Below are 25,669 nucleotides of genomic sequence, written 5' to 3'. Positions count from 1 at the left end.
TAAATAACATAATCTGGTTTCCAACTCTGTCTATATCCGTACACATAAGCCCAGCACACAACTAAACTCTTCATGACTGGTCTATTTTATCTTGCCGAACAACAGTGAAATGTAATAATATGTTGTCTCTATGTCGTTCAGTATGTAAATGTTTATACATCTGTTGATTTTGCCCTACTCGACTCTCAGGTCTTGTGGGTGTTCCACAAATTTGAATGAATTAGATCTTAAACTTATTAAAAGAGCATCATCAGCACCACGCTATGTGAACATTTGGTCTCTTTTATTTCTTATGTAAAGGTGTTATATGTTATTCTTATTGTTAGGGCTATAGAATAGGCACTCAACCCTGGAGTTTTCCCAGGGCTCTAAAAGTAAAGCTCCTGTTAAGTTTCTGCGAATGCAGGGTGACTTACTGGTTATCACTTCTAAATGCTTGACTGGACAACAAGGTTCTTCTTTGATAAGCTGAGCAGCTGTTGGAAAATATCTTTATATCTCTTTAGTGACTTTAAATGTGTGCCATATCCTGCGGAGGATCGTGTAGAAACTTGACATAATTCTTGCTGAAATTAGCCCATTTTGGGTTTCAAAGACACATTTCAATGAATTTGGTAATATAACTATGGAAAGTTTTGTTTTTGTTCCCAGTTCCAGCAGCCGTGCATTGCACCTTTTGGTTGTTGCCTCTATTTATCTGAAGCAGCAGAGGCTTGCGGATATCGATATATAGTTTGTAGGATTGGAAAAATACATGTGTGACTTATTTAAAGCATATCAATGCTTCCTAAGCCTTCTTGCAATGTCTCTACCTGAGGTTTTGAACCTCCTGGCCATCACCTCTGCATTAAAGTCATACAGCTAACTAACTGGATCCTGTTTTAATGAATATAGAAATATATGTTACAGACAGTCTGGTAAACAGTCCCGATGCTCTTATCTGCAGGATAATGATGTCTTGGGCTCTTTTCAATTAAGGTGGGAACAAGGTCGCTAAAAGGTTTGCTTCATAGCTCAACCATTCAGATTCATTAAAGCCTTAGCGTGTATTCATTAGCATCTCAGCCACAGGTCCCCGAAGCACATGTTCTTCTTCACTCTTTTTATCCTCTTTAAACTAATTAAGAATTTATTAATCCTCCACTAACAGTTTGGGCTTAGGAACCTTTCTGCAAGTCCCTCTTGGTTGGGGGTTTGGTGCTGTTTTATCTGTGTCCTAGCCGGACCAATCAGGGCCGCTTTGTCACACATCAGGGACTATTTTATTTGGGTTCTTTATTTGCCAAAGCTCCATAACTACGCCACCTTCATGATTACATATACACTAACCTTAATTTTAGCATTTCTGCAGTGGTTGTCTATTTGTCTTTTGATTTAAATGATTCATTTAGCATGTAAAAGGGCTAGGCTCACCCATCACAGTTATTTCTGCTTGATACTTGAATACGTTTTGACTCTCTTATTTAACATATTTTCTTAGTGATGACTAACTGATGCACTGGGCAGAGCGTACCAGAGCGGGGAGAAAGGATGCTGTTGGAGCAGAGAGGATTCAATATCTATGCCAGCGATCTTATCTTATAGCTTTAAATCTTTTAGCCCCTTTTAGCTAACTAGCTCAGGTGGTTTTGGATTTTGTTTCCTACAGGGCTTTCATTGTATTCTTCCTTCCTTTCTTCCTTCCTAATTATTTCAGTAATGCATTTTTTAATCTTGCATTTCTTTCTTAAAATGTATTACTATTTACTATTTACAGTAAGTTATGCACAGTATATTAGAATATAAACAAAAAAGCAAAACAGGCTACAATTATTTAACTTCACATAGGCCAATAGAAGGGTGCGGAGGCCAAGGACGTCTACCTCTCCTGTGAAATCCAACATCAAACATTGCTGTTAACTTGTGATGTATTGTTATTATACTGGGGAAACTTATGCTCAGTTACTTATTTATTTTTTGCTGAACCTAGCCACCTGCTGCACAGTATTATTTCCCTGGAACAACTTTTGATTAATTTAGGCATGAACAGAAAGGTTAAATATGTTTTCCTGCTATTTTTTTCTCATGCGTCATCTTGTGATATAAAATGAGAAGTAATAGTGATACTTTGCATTGAACCATATTCATTCTTTAAAATTGGGTTTTGTGTTGCACAATATTAAAATGTAACTAAGTAAGTTCATTTGTTTCTGGATTTGTCTTTCTCAAAAAAAAAAAAAAGGTTGATCATAACTCTTACTCTTTTTACTAACTCCCAGCTTCTCTTTACACCGTTGTCAAGCATGCAATTCATCAGCTTGTCATGGGCTCCATTTTTATCTGTCACATTTGCTTGTGGGTGATGGCCGCTGATGCTCAGCTTATTAAGAATTCTTCCCCTACTCCTGCTGCTGCTGCTGCTGCTCCTGCTGCTGTTGCTGCTGCCGTGTCTCCTTGAGAACCAAGAAACTGCGACTCACGTTTGTCCTTGACTGGCACACCATCTTTTCTTTTCATGAGTTTGTCTTTAATGCTACCGCTGAATATTTCTCTTTTAATTTTTTTTTTTCTCTTGTTAATATTTTTCGGATCTCCCGTTTGCTTCTTTCCTATGTTGTTATTATCAGTTTTTCTTTTTTTTCCCTCTCTCTCAAGTATACACTGATTTGTTCTCACGATAGTCTTTTTACTATTTCTGACCATGTCTTTTCTCCTCCTCTCCGTCTGTCCCTGTAGGAGCTGGTGGGCAGTAACCCTCCGCAGAGGAACTGGAAGGGAATAGCGATCGCCCTTCTTGTCATTCTGGTCATCTGCTCGCTGATCGTCACCTCCGTCATCTTGTTGACACCAGGTACATGGTGCAAGTCAGAGAGGGAGGGGCCACAACACCACACATCACTGTTTACGCAGCTATTACTATGCATAGACATGCTCATTAGGTTTCGCAGTCAATCTCATCACAAGCAAATGCAAAGAAAACTGTGTGTGTGTGTGTGTGTGTGTCAGTGTATGTGATCTTGTGCACGGACCACTCTTACATGCAATATTTGTCACCCACTGTTACGTTAACCACCACATGGGCACTCTTGCTGTAACGGCCACATTTAGTGAAGGTCAGTAAACCTCACTGAAGTCAGCTTGCACAACGCTGCTTTCTTCTTGAACGCAGTCCCCATCTGTCTCCTTCACTTAGTCCCTTTCCTTACACACACACACACACACACACATTTTGGACTCCTACATTTGCTTTGGTTAATTTAAGGCATCTGGGCTTCCTGTCAGAGTCACCTTCAGGTTTTCTGTTTGCAGATTTACACGGAAGTTTAAAGTAGGCCATCTGTTTATACTGAGGCTCATAAAGGTCCTCGATGTGGTTTTATGTGCTGCTAGAGCCATATCAGTCAATACAACTGTCAGTGAGTGTGCACTGTAATTCAGTACAATGACGGTAATCACGGTGCCCTAGTTTATCATCGTTTGTTGCAGACAATTGCAGGTAATGGTTCCTAGGATGTCAGGGGTGTGGTGGCAAAGCAGGGTCAATGATTATAAAAGACATTTATTGTTGTATTTTTCTACATAATCCCCTGATACCTAGACAGGTGTCGGAGCAAAAATATCACCGGCGTAGACCCCAACAGAGCAGCAGGTGTCAGAGCAGCAAGGCCTAAAACGCCTTGTCACCTCCTGGCTGTGACCTGTTCCTGTCTCAGGGTGTTTGTTATGCAATCCGGTGAACTCGAGCTGTTTAATGCGCCGCATCCGAACAAGGCGGGCCAGTGGGAGTGAGGCGAAAAGTGGAGGCGCCGGCAGGCGGTGTCTCCAGCTCGTACCTCACCCTATTCTGTCCCCTCCCTGCGTAGACTCCGTGTGCTCAAGCAGAACTTCTGTTCCGCTCCAAGTCCTGACACAAGCCGGGTCCTTGAAACAATTCGGAGACCTCCAGCTTTTACCTGTCAGAGTATTGTGGAATATTAAAATATGCCGTGTCCAGTTCATAAAGACGGTGTGGATTCATTAGATGTCCTGAGCAACTGAGATGAGCTTCAGCATGCTGCAGCTCCATGAATGCACAGCGGTTTGTTTGTATTTCACTCCTTGTTGTGGTTTTCATATTCAGAGTGGGCAGTGGATTAGCTACAGTCAAATAAGGAAAGACATCTATAATACTCTAATGGTGTCATTGGATGTTTAACACAGAAATATGTTTCAAATTTCCTGGAATTTAATTTCATGAAACCTGTAAAATATTGTAGTTTTCCCTTTGGTATTCCACATTGTCTCCATATTATAGCTGTCTTTCATAGACTGTGTTATAGGCTCCTTTGTTCCAATAAAGCGAAATAGTTAAACATTTTTGAATATGCGTTCTTATGAAGAATTTTGAATTTCACTTTCTTACCGAAAAAGCCTATCTAAAGGTCACAAGTTCACATTATATTTTGTGTGTTTGTTTTGTACCAAAAGTGAGGTAGTGGTGGTACAGGAGTGTTCACACTGCGAGAAAGTCCTGAGTTTGAACTTCTCTTTCAGACACTGTCTTTCATTCATCATGTCTACCACGTGGTCGTACAGTGTGAGCCAAACTGTCTGAAGGATCTGCCCTCTTTTCAGTTCAGATGGTCACACCGTGTCATAGTGTGACATCAATCCACATCTTAGCTGTGAATTCAATAAGTGAAAACATAATTCATTCTCCTTCCCTTTGGAAGTAGCAGTATTAGTTTTTTTTCCTGTCAAAACGTATGCTGTGGTTTTTATTTACCAGGAAATGGCAAATAACCACTGAAAAGTAGATTATATTTTGCACTCTACTGCTGATGATCTCCACACAAATGTGAGCGTTCTTTTCTTTATGTCTGTAGAGAAATCGTCGCGTCTGCCTCTTAAGACGAATTCCTCTGTGTACGATTGTGAATAAAACGAGTGTGATATCAAGGCCTTGATTCTCTAGTACTGAGATCACAACATCCCATGTAACGCTTTTTACAAAACAGAAAAATACTGTAGGATCCAGACGTCTACTGTAGCTGCTGTAAATAAGCCATTTGGCCATATAGCCGATCAACGCAGATGAGATGTGTGATGAGTCTTCATTGCAAAAAAAAGCTTTTAATGAATGTGATATTTCTGTGACTCGTATGTAAAAACAGTATTTTGAGAATATTTGTCTTGGAAGCAGAAATAACAAAGGCACATTTAAACGATGTTTGAACAGGCAGTGGTTTAAAAAAATACGATTTTAATGGCTTAAGTGGACAAAAGCGACATGGACTTTTTCACAGTGCAAATGGACTCAGGAGTGCATCATTAATGTTGTGTAACTGTTTAAGTGCTTTAGAAAGGATTTTCCTATGTAAATGCAAAATCCAGCAATCATTCACAACAACACATTTCGCTGCCGTTTCTCTTGGGGGAGAGAAACATTTTGGGAACAAAGGCGTCACACTCTGAGCAGCAAAGTGTTGCACTGCAAGCCCATGTGAGGAGTTATGAGATGGCACGTTGTTTCCACTCAGTTAGGAGGGTTTGTTGATGGATGTTCCTCTGCCAAACAGGCCAGCCACTTTCTAACTGCTGCTGACAACCACTTTGTTCTCACACACATGCAGGCGCGCTCAGACGCGCACGCACCGTTTCAGTCTCCTTTTCCCTCCCCTGACATCCTGCATCTGCTGTAACTGATAGCTCCATATTACTAAGAGGTTGCTCCATCTCTCCGCATCCGAACTGGGTCAGATGTTCACTGTGGCCATCTGGGTATTCCTCAGACTTTTGGGATGTCAGTCTGATTGACAAGCGGATCACATGCTGGAGCAGCTGAACGCAAGCGGTGACTGAGATCACGGAGTGAAATGAACATTAAAGGCCGCAAACACCAAATTGACATGGCAGGCGTTTTAGCAAATAGTTTCCTGTTTCCACAGACGCTGCAGACACGGAGCAACATTGGCATTTTTGTTTTTGCAGAGGTCTTAATATTTCCTTGCTTTTTATTTCTCTTTTTTTGTTTGTTTTACGCATCCTGAGGGAAATATTGGAACCTTAATGACCAATAGCTCCATTACGTATGTTCACCAATTTGTTTCAAGCATTTTGCTTTTTCATTTTGCTGAAAACAGCTTCCTGCAGTAGTCCTAAAATAACACAATGAGAATAATGAGAAGGAAATGAAACAATAAAGTTTTGGATTGTGTTCTTTTTTTGTTTTTCTCAGCACTGCAGAGTTACAGTACTGTATTTAATTCAGTCACCTTGAGAACCTCCAATTATCCGTCACATTGCCAGGATCAATGTTCAATCGAAGCTCTCTTTGTCATTGTATTGTATTGAAAAGAGGTCGCGCCACATTAGAATACAAACTGCTCGTGTGATCTGACCCCGCTGGGGCTTTTTCCAACTAATTCAAAGTTCCTTCCTGTGATCACAGCACTCTGTGAAAGGGAGATAAAGACTCACGTAGACATTTGTAACTACAGTGGATTTGCCCCGAGGAGATTGTCCTGTGTAGAAAAATGTACATTTTTCACATGTATTTTGAAATATACATACATGTATGTAATACATGTATTTCTTCTTCATCTTTCCATTGTCTGTTTTTCCTCCATAAATATGGCAATCAAGACTAATTATAAATGTATCCCTTCTAAACATTACCATCTGATCGGAGGCTGCAGCTTATGTGCACTATTATGTTTCCCTGCAGCTATAGTCTGGTGGCCACGATAATCAAACTCAATACTCAAGCGATGCACCGAGCAGATGCCTTCAAAGGTGTTTTTGTCCCCCGTGATGAAATCGTGGAGAAGGCGTGCATCAGTCGGTGGCTGTCCATCTGTTAGGCACAATATGCCACACACGGCTTATGCACAAGTTAGGAGAGTGATGCAAGTCAACGTTGGGTTCCTGCAATTTAAAGCTATACCGGTGAGCTCAGATTTAACTTTTGTATTTGTACTTTTTGGGGATGCTTTTGTAGCTTGTGCACATTTTCTTAGACGCCACTGATCTGACATTAGCATTGTCTGAAAGGGGGAGACGAGGCTTAGACAACGAAGCAAGGTACCACACTGTATCCACTATGACACACTCGAGATGGAACAGTGCTGTGAAAAAAATATTCAATTTGTGATTTTTCTCTTCTTTTTGTGTATATTTCATATCCAAATATTTAAACAAAATCGAACATACATCAAGGGAAACCTGAACAAACACAAAAAAACAAGTTTGAAATAATAATTGTGCGTCCCAGTCAATGTGAAAATGTAATCGCTCCTTGAACTTCACAGCTAACTCATTTCCAAACTTCGACCACGCCGCTGCCAAACTTCGATTTTTATTCATTTTGAGCCATTCAGAAGTCGACACACTCTAATTCTTGGGATCACAGCTTTGCTGCTCACAGACTAATGCCCTGATATTCTCCTTCAGGATCGTCTGGTAGAGAGCATAATTCATGCTTTCCTCAAAATTCAGACCAGACTTAATGTTCTTCTGGGTTCGCAGCGGTTCTCGCTTCACCACTCTCTCATTTCTAGCCCGTGTCAGATATTGGAATCATGATTCTGTTCTCCACAGGTCCAGTTGTTATTGCATCACCTTGTTGTTTGATCTGAAACTGTTTAACAGGAGATAGATGCAAAAATGTGGGGTTAAATATTTTAGTTTTTACAGGAGGTATGTTGGATATTTTTACCTCATTTTCTGTCATTTTCAAATTTAGTTAACTTCAACATAAGTTTAATTCTGTCATCTCTGGTGTTACTTTTTTATCTTGAGGAATGTGACAAACTTAAAAGGGGAAGATCTATACATTTGTGCAGTTTTTACATGTATTTGTAGAACTTCCCTTTAAAGTTTAGTGTGAGTCAGACAATACAGACGCTCTGAACGTGTTGAAATGTGCTCTCAGAGCTTGTGCCAGACACGTTTCACTTTTCTGACATTTCGTAGGCCACATTATTATTTGATCAGTTCAGAAAGAGTCCTTAATTCCAGCCTGACTCACTGTTCGCGTGTATTTGAGTTAAATGCTCTGAATGTTGAAATGCAGTCTTCAGAATCATCACAGAGCTCCTTCTCTATGAATTGTTATTAATATTTTAGAATCTCTCGAGACACTTGGCTGTTATTGAAGTGTGAATATATCGCTCTTTGCTGTTATTTATGCTGATGCGTGATCTCAGGCTCTTACTGAGATCTCACACTGATCCAAAGACTGTGTGTTTTTTTTTTATTATATATTTTTTGCAGTATTGTGTAAATGTGACGGTGGTAACATGACAAGTGGAAGATGTTTAGTGTCATTTCATGTTGCTAACCTGTGTCTGAACCTCCCTCCGTCCCATCCATCTACTCTTTAAATATGATTTCTCCGACAGCTGTGACACCGGGATCAAAGCATGTGTCAGATTAAAATTATGGGATGTGGTCACAGTCGGGCTTTGCTGAGGACGAATTTGAAGCTCTGTTTGTTTTTGTTTTTTTCGGTGCTACTTAGAGAACCCCTTCCTTTCCTTTTTCTCCCACAGCTTAGTTATTTTTATTGATGTTGACCCCCACTTTGATCAGCCGTTGTTGCCTAATCTGCCTCAGAGCGGAGTGGTTTGCAAATGGCAATATGATATGACATGTTGGGTAATGATTCTTCCTTGACTGCCTCTACATAAAATGGTCTGTAAATCTTGTCAAATTGTTGCAGGAACATAATGATGATGTTACATTTTTAGCCCATTAACTACAGAAGTGCATCCTCGCAGATTCTTCAGACCATACCACAGCTTTTTTTTTTTTCCTTCTGAGCCGTCTTTAAATCTGTTTATTCCCCGACTAATGTTACAATGATATTCAGATGAACCAGTTCTGAGATACTGTAAGCGATCCATCACAATGAAATAATGAAGCTATTTATTGTGCTGTTGCTATGACAGCGTGAAAATGGACATGATGAAGCACAAGTTGTTTCAACACTTTACAGTTTAGACTTGGTTACCGAACATCTTTCTGCAATGCATGAAGCTCTCAAATTCACATTATATACTTCACAAAGTCCATGTTTGCTTGTTGTTTGTCATCCAAGTTTTACTTTCTTACATTACTCACTGTGAATATACTGTTGACAAATTGAAACCACTTCTATCCGAAACCAGCCACAGCACCGTGCAGCGATGCCACAAACTGGCCGTACTCGCATCAAGCAAAACCACCGCATTCCTTAAAAGTAGCAAAGGCTTTCACCAGTCTGAGAACCCTACAGTAAAAACGGAGAATGATGGTTTTTAAATGATCCGTTCCAATGTAAAGTGCATGCAATTGTAGTTCACAGCCAGCTAAAATGTGTAAAACATCAGTCTGGTCTTTTGATTGTTCAGTTCCAGAGATTCCTCCACCGGTGAACAGGCGCACTGGGTCATTCTGCATTATGGATCTTCAAACTCCCCTAAAAGCATTTTCATTATTCTGAATTTCAATAGACAGTTTTAGAGTCACATAATGGTCTACCTGCTGATGCTCGGGCTTTTAAACCCTATAAATCAGAAAGTTAGAAAAAAATATTTCTGTTTATTTTTGGCATTAAAATGGTCCCATTCAACAGCAGTTTCAATTTTCTGTCTTCCATTATTCCTTTTGTTGTACCTTGTGTTGAGTCGCCCTCCTTTTCTTCCATTTTTTGCTTGTAATTGTTTGTTGAGCTTTGCCAAATCTGGTTAACATGATAGTGAAAATGTAATAGAACATTAACCAAATATTGAGTATGTTCTATGAGCTGATTTACATGTTTTTCAACATTTGAAGATGGAGATAAATGAATATTTTCATTATTACAATTATTGTAGCAATAGTTATTGTATGGCTTTAATGGCAACCAAAGTCAAACTGGAGAAGTAAAAGAAAAAAGAAAGAAAGAAATATGTGTTAAACTGCAGACTATTGTTGTTGCTCCATGCTCATAGACTTAGCTGAAGGATTAAATGTCACACATTGGAAACACAGTCCTGTCCTATCACTGCTCTGATCCCCATAGCAACCGATGCATCCATCAAACGCTGTGTCTTGTCAAAGACTCCCTGGGCAGGAGACTGAAACCCTCAAAACATCAAATAAGTCCCTGTTAAACCGAAACATGAGTTCAGAGTGAGATCACTCTGACCGGAAACTACCAAGCTTGTAATATATTTCCTTTTACTTTTTATCCTCCCACCTCGCGTACGGAGGTGAAATGAGTCATATTATTAAGCAAGAGATGATATGATGAGCACTGATGGATGAAATTAAGCTGAAATGAATTGCAGGAGGCATCTGCTGTAAATATGCACGTCTGGTCTGATGATCAGAAAGCACACTAGTCTTAATCAAAGGCCTGAGGGCGTTAAGATGATGCTCGGCTTTGTTATTTCACTCTGTGTTATTTCTCCCTCTCTCTTCCTCTCTCTCTCTCTCTCTCTCTCCTTCTCTCTCTTAGCTACACTTTGTATTCCTTGAAAGGTGAACACTTGCAGCCTGCAGGAAACAGTTGTTAAGATGCACTTGAACATCAAAGTAGAATCTAAAAACATTATATAGTCCCTCAGTTTTTTTCTTTATTGCCCTTCTTTACAGCGCCTTGTTTTACTGGTGGTTCATTTATACTTTTTCTTAAATCTATATACACGGGATTTATTTCGGCTCCCAACTACCCGAAAAGTTACTTAAGGCAAAGTTTTAAATTGCCCATACTGAAAACTAGGTGTTTCACTACTAGCCAGCTTACAAATACACATTTACCTTGACCTCTGGTCCTCTGACTACAGGAACGAAGGTGCCCAAATTCACAAAAGTATATTTATAACATCAGAACATGAAAAGCATGATGTAATCCCTGTAGTTGTATTTTTAGCTACTGTGTCTGTCTGCTAAACATGAGATTTCTAGTGATATTTCAGTGTCCTGCCAGATGAACCGCAGACAGGTGGTTGAATATGACATTTCTAGAGTAAATATTCATCAAGCCTGAAACTGTGCTGCTACACAAACAGGATAGAAAGACTTGCTGTAGCTACCTAAAGTCCCTGTGGATATGTTTTTACCTGTAGAGTGAGAGGTTCTGTCAGTTTAGGATAAAACTTATACAACCCCACACTCTGCAAACTTTAATTCACTACCACTCCTTCTCAATGAGGCCAGCTCCAGGACTGGTTTTCAGCTAGTGCTTGGTTTTGCATTAAAACCAATAGGTGGTATTAATGTTTTGGCTGATCAGTGTATGAGGTGTGCTAGAAACTAATGTACTAATGTCAACCATAATGATTTGCGAACACATAAACAACGAATGTGGTGTTTAAAGTCAATAAAGTAAACACAATTGAAACAATATGAACTAAGGTGAAGGTTACCAACATGTTGGTAAGATGTGGCAGCAGGCGCGTCCATTACACCAGGTAACTAGTCTGAATTAAGGTCTACCCTCTAAAATCATGCTGTTTCAGTTTTTACTGTTGGAACAATGGGTTTTTTTTTCCTCTTTGTGTAAACGGTGCCCAGCATCCCCGTGCAGCTGGCTCTTTTATTCAAACTCTGAATCAGCCGACACAAAGGATCTAACTTTGTCTCGGATCTTAACCACCCCCAATGAGATAAGGAGGAGGACAGCGAGGGGATGCAGGGGAGGAAGAAAGGAACTGGGAGGAAATATAAAATGGAAATGAGCTGTGTGCAGGGAGAAGGTGAGAAGATTTAAGCCACATCTCCCCTCTCTGATTATGGGAAATGTGGGGTCACTGGATAATAAGATGGATGAGCTGACAGCTCTAGTGACAAAGGAGAACATCTCTGGCGTGTGTTGCACCGAGATATGGCCGTACGATGGCGTTCCTGATGCCAGAGGATGGAGGTTTGCCATTTTCATTAACAACAGGTGGTCATGTAACTGCACAAACTGCTCATTTGTAGCCTTTATTTTCAGCTCTGTCCATACTGTGTCCCCAGAGAGGTTTCACACACCATATCATGCGCTGTATGTCTTCAGACTCCCTTCAGAAACCCTGTCACCTTGTTTATGAGCTCCACATACAACCAGTATGCCCTGCACCAAGACACTTCCCACCTTTACCCGTCTGTGAATGGTCGACGGCTCGCCTGCCACCACTATGTGAGCCACATGGTGATGATGTAGGTGGACATGACAAACTGCATCACAAACTACATCCGTTTCACTGTGGACGCCCATGTATGCTAACGATTCACAACTTCCTAACCATCCTAACTTCTCTCATTTCTCTGTGTTCCTTTCCAGGTGAGGATGACCGTCTGGCTCTCAAGGGCAAGGTGACTGTTGGAGACCTCTTTAGAAAAGACTTTAAGGTGCATGACCCCAACGCCAAATGGATAAGCAGTAAGTAATCCTTTAAAACACAAGGCCTGCACAGTTTATTGAGTTAGTACTAGATTTGTGTGCGCTGCCAAAGCCGCTTCAATAAGGTGCGATTGCTTTAAAGTGTTCTTATTCACACATCAGAAGAGCTGCAGAGATATTTTAGTCAGGTGCTGGCATGCTGCTTATGGGAAAGGAAAGAAATACTATATGGCTTTGATGTGACATCCATCTACCATGTTGTTTTCTATCTGATGTGCGACTAGGCAGCTGTCCTAACGACTTCATAAGGATTTCTTGGCTTTGATAAATGACTTGTCTTCGAGCTGTATAAATAACTCCAGTTTCAGAGGCTAACCAGTTGTCGCGATGATTGACCACAACTCTACAACAAAGGCAGTGAAAGCATAAAGGCAAATTCAAAAAAATTGCTTATAATATGCTGAGAAATTTGCATTGTAGAGTTCTTTTAACCAATGAGATTAATTGATGATGGGATTAGAGCGCTACATAAAGCCCAGCACATCCCAAAGTCTGTCAGTGGGGTAGACCTCTGGACTCTGGTGGCAAATCCATGTGTGGAAATGATGTGTGTTACAATTTGAGGCATATGAATCTTGACATTGTCATCTTGGAATATGCCCGTGCCATCAGGGAAGAAAAAAATCCATTGATGCAGCAACCTGGTCATTCATTACATTCGGGTAGTCAGCTTATCTCACTGTGTTACCAGCTGAAACGTATTAATCACTGCAGTCATTATCCAGTAGAAGGGTCTTACCTACAGTATTTGCTTAGTAAAGTCAAGGTGGTGACTGTTTGGTCGGCCAAGTGTATTGCTGATTTGGGCTCTGTAATGAAAGGCAGTGTAAATTTTCATCACACCACAATTCAACCAGGAAATTTAATATTTACTAAAAGAATCACTGTTTGTTCTGTCATTGTTTTCTTTTACGCGTGCCCATGCTGTGTGACATTCCCCCAAACTATTTATTCCATATGCTTCAATAGCTACCCAATTACCTATAACCACAACCCTTATATTTATCCTTGATCAATGACAGTGTGCGGATGCCACTATTATTACAATTCATTACCACCAATTTCAAATGTTGTTGTTTTTTTTAAAATAGCAAGACTGTGACAGTACAAACAGTGACAGCACCTCAGGGAGCCAGTGAGAGAAAATAATATGCTTTATTTTGTATCAAGGTACTTTAAAACAGCGACTTGATGCAGTCTCAAATATCTCAGTTTGACAGTGAAGAGAATGATCACAGTTCTGAGTTGTGAGCAAACTGTACAGCTGAAGGATTAATGAGGTGGATTTTGTCTTCTCTCGTGCACGACGAAGCTGTCTCCTCCAATCACAGGATCTAAGATGGCTCCTAGAAACAGTGCAGCTGCTAAATCTCATCTTTAATCCCGAAATTGCAAACGCCTTCCCCTCTGTGGTTGGTTATAATTAGAAAGTTGAAAACTCATATGCATTATATTAGTGACAGGAAGCTGCCATGCGTCCTGATCTGCAGAATCTCAGGGAAAGAGAGAAGAAAATAATGGTTGGCCTGATTTCAGTGTTTGTTTTAGCTACAGGTCCCCATATGTGCTTAAGGATGAGACATCTCTCATGTGGCTGAATTGCAGCTGTAACTCGCTGTGACCCGGGAAAACAAACAAATCGCTCACGCTCGAGCGAGCCTTGCTGAACATCACAAACTGGGGTTATACTGTACACATCTGGAAGCGAACATCTGTTCCCCAGTGTTCATCAGAAGCACATGTCTGACAGAAACAGAGGTTGGGTTGCATAAGATGAGTTTCCGTGGTGAAAAATGTTTTCCCTTATAAAACACGCCTTTAACCCGAGAGTGTTAATTCAACACGCATCGAGATAAGAGAGGTGCTGCACTATACTGCAGAGAAAGGCGCTTTGTAATTATCCATACATACAGCAGCTGCTGCCATGAAACAAGATGTGTCATTAGAAAGCAGTCTGCTCTTTCATCACCTCCTTTTTGTGCTGTTGACAGTACCATCCTTGATCTTGAGGTATTTTTAGTGTATCATTAGATACAGCAGACAGGGAGCAGCAGAAAAAAGGGAGAAAGAGGGAAAGAGATCCATCAGCTCATTATTTTGTCTTCATTAGCGTGTCATTTTTACTAAACCAGGTGCTCAACCAACCTGCGTGCTTTCAAGGCTGTCTTATAGAAGTTGCAATAATGGCTTCTCTGGTTGGGACCTGAAATTGATTTTCTTTTCTTTTCCTTTCCTTTTATTTTTTTTTTTTGCAGCTACTTAAGTCTGGTTTTCTTTTTTACCTACTCACGGCTGTCACCACCTATCAATCAATTCTCTGGAGACAGACTGAATATTCCCTCAGTACTCCTTAATGATCATTACATTACCTCATGTCATGTCCAAAACTATTAACATAAATATATACTGTATTTACCTGCCCTTTATCTGTTAATCTTAGTCCGGAATAATATTATCTGATCATCTGTTTGTTTGTAGTACTAGTACTACAAGAACTAACAGTAGTTTTTTTTATATACATTTCAATTATTTTACTATAGCAACTTTACCCTGAATGCAGCATCAGTATTCTGATCATGTTCTGAAGCTATCAATAAAGGTCTCTATGGTTAAATAACTGTGCGGTTAGCAGACGGAGTTGATATCTCACATCCCCCAGTTATGTGTATTTTCTTTATTTCTTTATTTATTTTTTGATACTGTGTCTGTTTGAATCAAACAGACACAGTATCAGCATCTTTCTCACATCGCCAAGGTAAAGCCAAGCCCCTGTGGGACACAATGCAGGCTTGCCAAGTAGCTGCTCGCCATTTTAATGGCCACATTCCCCTTGTTTGCTGTTCTCAGATACCTCTTGTCTCGCTGATGTTTGTTAAATATGGTGAAAGGGGAGCCATTTGTAAAGCAGTCAGCCCATTGGGACTAACTAAAAGTGTTATCGGCATGACTTTGAGAGTGACTTGTGACTGTGATTTAGACAAGTATGAGGCATAGCCATGTTTGGTGTGCATGCATATAGGAACATTACCTAGTTCCTGAATGTCACACGACCTCTCATCTGTAATGTTTATGTAAAACAATCACTTTGGAACAGATTAGCCAGTTGTTTCACTGCCTTATTGCCTTTTCATAGCTGTGCTCCCATGGCACAACAGTGATGTGAATGTCATTAGTTAATGAAGTTCAGCCATAGGTATTTTTCTTACCAATGAGACATATCCAATTAGCCCATATACTCACTGTAGGTATCAAGTGTTCATTTGATGTCACAGACAATCAACTTGTAAAATGGTAGAATTATGTGAAGCAGCAGGTGCAAATGAGGTGGTTCAGTCTCATTGCAAGCATGACTGATGCTTAATCTGAAAGGACCTTTGTCCACAAATTAAAATTTTTGTGCTGCTTCTGTCAACCTCTAGAAAGCAGTAGTGAGGCTTTTGACAGATACAAAATGTCACAGTGTGCGGATATTTAAATAAAAAAAAAAAAAAAAAAACTGAAGCATATCGTCCAGCTGTTTTGTGACAGATTCATCAGTTTCTTAGCACCTTGCTGTTAATGTCAAGATTACATCTGAAAAGTTAGGTGCCATCTCTTTGAGGATATAATACATTTTAATTTAAAAATAATATATAATAAATAGAGCTATTTCAGTCGTGTTCTCAGAAAGGCTTTTAATCAGAAATTCAAGGACTCATTTTGGCTTAACTTAAAACTAAATACAAAAAGCCTAAAAGAGCTTAGTCCCATCATTACTGTAAGCTTTGAATTGTGGGAGCACTGGACTGCAGCCTTGAAGTACAGTAACAAAGGTTGCCATTAAATGCCATTTTTATATTGTTTACTTATTCTTTAGTGAGACCTGTGAACATTCAGTTTTTTTTTTATATTGTTATTTTTTAAAAGTTTGTACCCCTCAAATCTAGATGCTGAAAAAGTCAGGTATATATTGTGATTTTATAGTAATACTATTGTAGTACTATAGCAAATGGAGTAATGGGGTGAAATGGTAGCATATATTGTCAACAGTCATACATTTCTAAATATTATCTTCAAAGGTCCTGTAGACCAAAATCAATCAAGACATAAATGCAAAACTTAATAAATAAATAACACAATCACCAGTAAACAAATAAATCATGAGTCAAATAAACAATGGTAAAGATGAACGATTTGGTGCGCCACCCTAAGATTTCCCTTTTCACTAGCCCCATCCAGACAATACAATTCTTATGTAGTTGTACTTTAGTCGAGTGTTTGCATTTTGTATCACTGCATTCATTTTAACATCATTGGCTACTATTTCCTTTTTGCATGAATAGATTCTAAAAAATGCTGATGTATCATTTATGGATTTCCCTCCTGTCACTACAGATGGTGGTTGAAATCAGCCCCCACCTTCAGCGACTGCTGTTAATTGACAATTTGTTACACAAATCTGGACCAGGCTCCTACTTATCACATACTTTTAACGATCAATTAAAGGGTGTTCGTTAGGCAAAAACTGTCATTATGAGTATTCAGTATGTGTTTTTTAAACACCTCTGCACCGAACTAATGTTTTTTTTAACTTCATTATTTACCCACATTCTTTCTTTTTTCACTTAACTAAAAGCTATTTCCTCTCACTACCTTACTATTATAGCAGCAGCATTCTTTTTCATGCCTTTAGCAGTACCTTACAGACTGCTAGGTTGATCCCACTGCCGCTCTGTTCCACGTAAGAATAGCGAGCAAATCTTGAAAAGCATCAATTGTGCTGTCTGTTCTGCCTGCAGAAACAGACAGCACAGGGAGAAAAGACAGAGGTGGTGTTAAGTCGGAACAAAGTACACCACCCACTCTCTCTCACACACACACACACACACAAAATAAACATGTGTTGGCACACGAACATCAGCGCACATACAAGGGGTAGTGTGCATATATAACTAGTGCTAAATACTTTATTTAGATATAAACTTGTGGTTTAACAGTTCTGCACTGGGTTTTTGTGAGATTTATGCAGCAGTACTCTTCCAGGTACTACCACTGTTGTGAAGACAGACACGTCCATCGCATCTCAATATCCATTTGCACTGTCTACATCCCTTTAATACCTACTACACGAGGCAGATCAGATCAAATCCGTAAAAGGGACTTAGAAACCAGTGAATTCACTTTAGCTGTCTTATGACTCAGAAGAGCTTAACCGTGTTTGTGTATCACAATAAAAAAAAGCTGTGAGGGAGGATCCAAGAGGCCCGATATATGGTGTTGTTACAGAGATTGTAATGTATACAGAATCAGCATCAGTACATTTTTATTTCCCTGTGGACATTCTGACTTAAGTGATTGGATGATTTAGCTTGGGAATTATGAACAATTGTAACATATAAATTATGGAAGCATTTGACCATCGGGGTTCCAAACAAGAGAGGCCAATCACTGCTGTGATGTTTACTGTCATTACAATTATTGTTATAATTGTTATTATATGGGTGCTAGCCTCCCTAATGATCTTAATTATTATGGGCATGCAGGTCTTTTCAAGTTCAGTGATTAGTCTGCAAGCCGAAAACACACTACAGCTACACTAACACAGAAAAGGGAACGTAGCGCATGCGAGGACTGTGGAGGGCGATTCAAGCAGTGACAGAGGTTATGGATTTATGAGGAGTGTATGAACAGCTGCCAGACGCTGATGAAATGACCAGCAGCTCAGAGGCAGTGAGTCAAATCAATGACACAATGACTTGTGGATTAATTGGAAATTGAGGTTACAGGTTACAAAAAGCACAGGGGTTTTAGAAAGTTGATAGATGGTTTCTGAAAACACCTGCGTGCTCCTTTGGGAGTCATCTTGGAAGGAGTGTGGTGTTGGTTGAGCAGTCGGTGAGTTTTTGTTATCAGAACGTTTAGGAAATAATCTATTTATCTTCTTTAAGAGCTATAATATAGTAACCTACTCTATTTCTATACTACGCCATTCTCCTTATAGTGCCAGGGTATTTTACTGTGTAGTGAACATTGTAGGCTAGTTCAGTAAGGAAAAAGAGACAAATCTACAGCATCAGCATCTTATTGAGCACCATCATAACATCACTTGCTTTGTTTGTCATTTTGTGATTTGATCTTATAATGTTAAGCTAAAAATGTCAATGACTATTATTAACTAATATCTAGACAAACTGTTGTCATTGTCATCACATTATGCACTGTACTAATGTACTGTACATTATGTGCTATCCACAGACACGAATTGGCAGACTTGAACAAGTTTGTCATCCTATAGCAACAGCTACAGAACGGCTAACCCACAAAAATAACCCTAGAAAACTTGAATCTTATAGCAGGTAAACAATGTTGACTTGCCTTTGATAAAACTGAAAGACGACTGTGCAACAGACTGACCCAGCAAGACAAAAGATAATACAATTATTAACTATTCTGCTATTTTAATGGAAATATGTTACATATTGGGTCTTTAACAGAGGCATAAATCATATAAAGTTTGAAAGTGACGCAAGCGGGCCTGTGTTCATGGTATATGGTCAAAAGGTTTCATCAGCAATATCTGTAACATGGTGCACTCTCCACAATAATGGATGAATTAAATTGGTTTGGCTCCTTGACTTTATGAGGATGCAGTGGTCTCACTGAGGTATGAAAGCAGAGCTTTTAACCAAATAATAAAACAAAAGGAAAGAATTGTAGGTCCGAAGTTAAACAGTGTGAAACAGAAGTGACTGACCACTGTTTCAGCGTTTTTTTAGCTTTAATGTGGAATTCACAAGCAGACAAGGCAGTGAGTAATGAAGCCAGCAGGCTACGCTGATTGGCATTCCTGATAAGCATAAATGACTTCCACTGTGAAAAGCGGCCAGCAGCAGGTTGGCTGTAGCCCTGGGTGGTTTAATATTTTGTCAGCAGGTTCATACTTGAGGTTTTTACACATTTGTTTGCTGTGCCATTCATTTGTTAGCATGCTCATTTATCAAGTCAGCCAGACATAGAATTCAAATTTCAGGCTACTGCAGGAGCAGCTTTGCACTTGCAGAGAAATATACACAATGCTGTTATGTGAATTTCCTTCCAAGAACCCTACATGAATGAAACTAAATTACTTGAAATATACAAGGAGAGATTTTTAATTAAAAGTCTTATTGAATTTTTTTTATGAACCTACATTTTACATCACATCTAAGCCAATGGGTGGCAAAGATTTAAGACTGTATTACTGCATTGGAAACTTCATTTTATTTAGCCACTGACAGACACCATAATTCTTCCCCAGCAGCTTGTGTCGCTTTTATCAGACCAGTCATCATCTGCAGCCTTCGGCGTGGACAAATGACCTGGAACCAACAAGAAAAATTCCATTTCATTCTGAATAACTGCAGCGCTGTCTCACCTTGTGGCTATAGTCCATAGAAACTGCCTATTTCCACTGCCCGGGCCAGTTCTGTAAATACATAGTGATATATTATGTGGAGGTTAGAGTTCGAGGTTAGGATCATTAAGGCACGAGGAAGGGCTTGATATTACTACATTAACATCCCTCAACTTACCAAATACAGGTGGATGAGTACAGCTGCATGTGTTGGGAGAGCAGACAATCAGATGAGCATACCATCGCTACACACTGTCGAAGCCCTGATGCTCGGACAAGTAAGTTAAAAGCTGGTGGCCTGTGTGGCTCCCTGCAGCACACACATTCACCTGTTTATGTTGGTGTATGTGTGCACAATGTGCTCTGAGCCCACTGCGGTCCGCTGGTCATTAAAAACCCTCAACATTGAGTGACTTAGGGAAAACTTAGATTCACGTATGTCCCGTAGATAGCAACGAGTAACAGGACACGGGGGAAGCTCATGTTACCTCTGCACAGATATGACCCTCATCCCCCCAAGGACAGCTGTTGAGGATGACATGGCTCTTGTAGAGTGACTATAAACGCCATGTGGGGGCTCCTGAGAGTAAAATAAGGGATAATTCCCACAACATCTTTTCAATTAGTATTCTATACCACTGCACTACTTTTTATATGTGCAATAAGAAGCTACTCGTTTTATGTCTTTGTCCTAAATGACTGCATGCGACTATAAATAAGGAGCTTTACACACATTCTCATCCGAGCTAACTCTTGTAAGAATGTTATACACTTTGCTCATTTACTTTTTAAAGGGTTGTGAATCTAGTTCAAGTAAACATTAGCACGTCATAGTCAACTTTAATCATTTAAAATGTAACTTCCCAGCAACGGTGGCTGGTAACTTTGGAAAACCACGAGCTACAGAGGCTGGTGAGCAAAAATCATTTCTTTAGTATCTTCCTCTTTTTCATGCTCAAGACAAGGACATTTCCAAGTACTCTGCTCTGTCAGTCTAAAGACCACACTCGAGTGTTTTGTTATTTTAGGTAAGTTATATTATGCATACCAGTAGTTCTACTGATCACCCTAACTCTCGCACTACTGTGTTTCAAACCTCTCGACCGAGACAAAAGACACTCAGGAGAACAGTTAATGCAGAGAAGGAAATGACAGTGCTTTCATGAAAGGGTCAAATGAGAACTGATATGGAGGGTTGAAAAGACGGTGAAATATAAAAATATATATCATTACAGTGCAGTTCAGGATGCTCAAATAGTGTGAACTAGTCTTTTCCACGCTGCTCTTTCTTTTTAATGAACCTGTCACGAGGCAAAGAGGATTGTGTGGAATGTTAATGAAGTCAACAGTACAATTAAGACAGTGGACTAGTAGAAAAAAAGCTGTTTCTCAGGTGAGGAGCAGGACTTAAAGGAGAATTTGCTATCTTAGTTTTATTTTTATACCTTTTGGCCACCAGTTCTATTGGTAATATTTATGTGACAGTGTAATTCCCACTGTGGAAAAAAATGTCCCTCTGAAGTATCTTTGACCATTATTCTTTTACTGCCCAGCACCCTTAGTCCAATTGATAGAAGATCTAAGTTTATAAAAATGATGACTTGCTCATCGGACTCACCTGCAGACAGTGTAATAAAGCACGATTGAGTGCAGTTCGTGTTGTGCTAATTTACCGAGTAGCTGCTCTGTCATACTGTAGAATATTTAGCTATTACTATTTGCTAAATTACTGTGGTGTTTCCAGTCTAGGGCTGCTCAGTTTGGTACTTATTGTAAGGGTAATGGAAAAAGTGAAATCCCTAATAGCTATATTCACAGATAGCCTTTCTGTTTTACAAACAGAGTCAGTGGCTTAAATCTGGAAACGCAGAGGCATTAGTAAACAAGTTTATTCCAGGACATATGACAGACAATTATTCATTTTTATAAGTAAGTGTTGCACAAACTCGTTATGGTATATAATATACCCGAACAAGATTTACAGACCAACTTCCAGATTGAACTTTGACCTGTTCTATTCAATATTTACTGATACAATTAACAGAAGAACTAAAAAAGGACATTTCACTTGTCCAAACTGTCATGAACGTTTAGGTAATGCATGTTTAAATGTGTGTAAAGGCGTGTTATCATAATCAATAGAAAACTATTTAAAACAAACAAACAAAAAAAAAAAGACCAAAGTTTTAAAATCTTCTAAGAGTATGCTGCTTTAAAGGCAAGTCCGTGGAGTTGAACTGTACAAACTCAACACAGCAACACCTCAACACATCTCTCTCTCTGTTTCTGTGTTGCCTTTATATCTCTGAGTTCCTCTCTCCTCACTTCCTGGCGCTCTCCCAGCCTCCCTGGATTGAGGCTGGGTTAGGGCTGTGCCCAGGGCGAGAGGCTGTATTAATAAGACATACTGCCATGAAAAAGGTATAGATCAGAGAAAGAACGACACCCTGGGCCAATGCACAGCGAGTGAAGGTAAAGAGGAAAGAAAGAGAGAGAATGAGGAAGAGGGAGAATGAGAAAGTTAGAAAGAGATATGCAGAAGGGAAGACATACTGCCTAGGGTGTTGTGAACGGATAGATGGCTCTCTGTCTTTGAAAGAGCAGAAAACAAAGTTGGAGGAGTGAAGGAGGGATGATGATGCCTAACATGGTGATCTCAGCTGGAGAGCTCATAAAGGGGCAGTGATGGGAAGGATTTGAGAGATCTGAGGTGTATCTGAGGTGTCTTGAGGCGTGTGGATAAAGGAGATGATGATGAGTGGTTGGGTGAGGAATAAAGATGAAATAGGTACCTTAAACAGCCGCGCATCTCTGACTTTCAAATGAAGGCCGACTATGAAAACAGACTAAATCACGACGCAGCGAAGTTCAGTCGATCTCTCTGACCGCTGATGTATCTTGTCTCGCTGTTTACCCATTCAATCCCCATTTTCTAAAATTACCATTTCATAAATAAACGTTGCATGTCTATCAAGATGCCAAACAGGGTCAAACAAAAATAAAGGGGCGTGCTGGAATAATAATAATAAAAAAAAAGGCAGCATTCCTTTATTTATCACAGCGATTTCCATGAGTCCATTTTGTGCCCTTGTTAGTATGCTGATGGTTTTTAACAAGGAGACAAAAGCTGTTGAGGGGGCGTTTGGCTATGCCAGTCTAAAAATGTCTGAAACTGCTCTCCCAAGCACGTTCTGAATTAAAGCCATTGTGATGGTAATTTTGTCACCTCTAATGGACAATTAGATATGCTAGCAGATAGCGCACACTCTGCATAACAATCTCGGGCTTCTAATTACCTCACCAAATGGCGTGGTTGCTCGTGCACTTACGGATCACTAAAGCAATAAGACAGAGGAGCGCAGAGAGATTGAAGGTGAAAGGGGGCAGTTGCTGTATTAAACGTATCCGTTCCTGATAAAGGGCCTGATGGATGAGGAGCCGTATGAACTTTCATACATCTGTCAAATAACGGCTCCCCTCGAGGGTTTCCTCTAGTGGGCCGAACTCGCCGTGTTTGTGCCGGGGTCTTTTGTATTCTGGCGTATTGTACAGTAAACTGTACTTTTCAGTGGCACTGAGGAGGTCACGTCCTAGGGCACTTGTGTTGAATGGCAGATTTATTTTTAGGACTGAGCGTTGCGTAAACAACTATAAAAAAAAAAGGGTTTAAAGGCACTGAAGAGAAATTTTCTCAGTAATTTACTTTCAAGATTGATGAACTCATCATATTCTGCTAAAGTTAGAATGGTTTTAGTCAGTCCAGACGAGAGATTTCATTTATTTATTTATTTATCTTCACTGAGCACTTCACGCTGGTCAAAAGTTGCTGAGGCTCAGCTGATGCCACACACTTCATGTACCAATCAGGTGTAGGTAATGTTTGGATCTGATGATGCGGTTAATTGGCTTCTTGACTAATAGAACTTAGTCAAGGTTTTGCAAGGTGCTTTATGTTTTTTTTAAATCTGCAACAATGTGGTTAAATGTGATTTCCTACAAAGGATAAATTACACTTGAACATTTCAGACTGGTGTGATAAACCTGTAATAAACACTAAGCAAAAAAAAAAAAAAAAAAAACGCTTCTGTAACAAACTGTGAATTTAAGGCCAATTAGCTCATGTTGCCGTATGAACAGTGTTTGGGAAAGTGACTGCACAGTTTGCACAGTTTACATAGTTTTGGCTGAGATTTCCCATTGAGTGAGTTAAAGTGCTGGTGTTGTGTTTATTAATTTCCAGAGACCACAATGCTTTGCAAAAGAAGACATTTCTTCCTAAGAATGGTTGACGAATGAGGCCCATTTGTTAGCAGCCAGACAGTTCTTGATTGGGTTGGGAGCGCTTGATTTAGCATACTAGAGCAAATACTTAAAGCCCACTCATTACTGCAAACAGTAACGTTTGGTTAATTGTCGAAGCCAAAAATCATCATTACAATCATTAAACGTTTAATTGGACAACCAAGCTTTTTTTTTTTTATATGTGAATCCATAACGTATAATTATGCCCTTAAGTGACTTTTTAATTGTTGCTCTCGCTGGTACAGGTTGCGCTGTTGTGGTTGCTGATAGATGATAGGTTAATTAGACCCTTAAATATGCCTATTTTAAGAAGCCTTTAGATGTAATGAAGGTATAACAGTGGCGTTTCTTAAGATCTCATTTTGTTTTTTAATGTTCAACACAGCTAATTAACTTTTTGCTTTTCATATTCTGCCCCTAACTATTACTATATGTAACATTTTCAAAAAGTTTTGTTTGTTTGGTTCAGAGACCAAGACTGTAATTAGTGAGGCCACACAGAATATACATGCAGGAACAATTCGATGTTTACCACTGGCATTAGTAGGCAGATCAGACGGCCAAGTCCTTAACTTCTTTAGTAGTGCATTATGATCTCTTGCTCCCACAGTGTCAGGTCAGTGAGTTACATCTGTTCTGTACTTGTTGAGTGTCCTCTGCTTGAGGCTTAAGCAGCTTAATTATTGCTCCCTTGTGTTTGCCCACTTCTCTGGTCCACAGGCAAAAGTTGAGGCTTATTGCTCTGCACAGACGCTTATTTATTTATTTTTTTATTTTTATTATATTCAGGAATCATTTTCCTATTTTGGGTTACAGGTTTTAGACTTCAGGGCAATGTTGCTGCTGTGTTTGATTGTGAGCGTGGTTCTTATTCTGAGTTTTAAAGATGGTCTTTAGTTATTTTCTCTTCGTTTAATTTGATCATTCGTGGAGGACTTTTTGAAAACAAAGCTTCTCTTTTTCTCTGTCTCCCACCTTGCAGGTAACGAGCTGTTGTACCGTAATCGCGAAGGTGATGTCATCAAGTTCAACGTCGACACTGATGAGAAGACCGTCTTGGTGCATAACAAGAAGTTTGTAAGTCTTATCATCTTCTCCTACTGTCACAGTCATGGGAGTGAGGATCTCTGACCATGACTGCCCATGAATTGTATTAAAACTTTTCTTGTTGTGTCAGCAAATCAAAGCAACCAAAGCTCTTTCTTTTATTACAAAGCTTAATCACTGTGAAGTGTGAACTGCATAGTTAACATCTGGGATTGGGCTTTGAGATAGAGATGTAGTATCAGTGCTGCAGTAGCTGGTGTGATGACACAACATTACAGTATATCCAGCATCAAATCAATAACCAAGCCCTTGTGCAAAGATTCGTGCTACTCCCATTTGCTTCAGGAGCTGAGCAATCTGTCAAACGGAGTCCTTTAATGACTCATTCGATGAAACAAACGAGCATGTGCTGTTTAATTTCTTACATTTTCGTCTTTGCCTTGCAGGAAATGTACAAAGCCAGCAAGTATGAGGTGTCCCCTGACTTGAAGCACGTGCTGCTGGCCTACAATGTTGCACCGGTGAGCTTCTCATTTGTTTGCTTGTATTTGAATTAGCAAACTGACAGCCAAACATGT

General features: G+C 39.7%; 1 protein-coding gene across 3 annotated transcripts in view; it reads left to right on the top strand.

Moving 5' to 3' along the window:
* Window positions 1-25,669, top strand: part of LOC113164301 (dipeptidyl aminopeptidase-like protein 6) — a 163,892-nt gene that overhangs the window by 113,090 nt on the left and 25,133 nt on the right. For all 3 annotated transcript variants that reach the window (XM_026363540.1, XM_026363542.1, XM_026363541.1), the window contains 4 exons: window positions 2,716-2,830; window positions 12,251-12,349; window positions 25,027-25,121; window positions 25,538-25,612. In XM_026363540.1, the coding sequence (XP_026219325.1) occupies window positions 2,716-2,830; window positions 12,251-12,349; window positions 25,027-25,121; window positions 25,538-25,612 (384 nt within the window). The remainder of the gene's footprint in view (window positions 1-2,715; window positions 2,831-12,250; window positions 12,350-25,026; window positions 25,122-25,537; window positions 25,613-25,669) is intronic.

Source organism: Anabas testudineus, chromosome 2 (genome assembly GCF_900324465.2).
Source record: "Anabas testudineus chromosome 2, fAnaTes1.2, whole genome shotgun sequence".
In the NCBI taxonomy this organism is placed as follows: Eukaryota; Metazoa; Chordata; class Actinopteri; order Anabantiformes; family Anabantidae; genus Anabas; species Anabas testudineus.
Note: the sequence above shows the minus strand (reverse complement) of the source record. Positions and strands in the feature narration are given on the sequence as shown.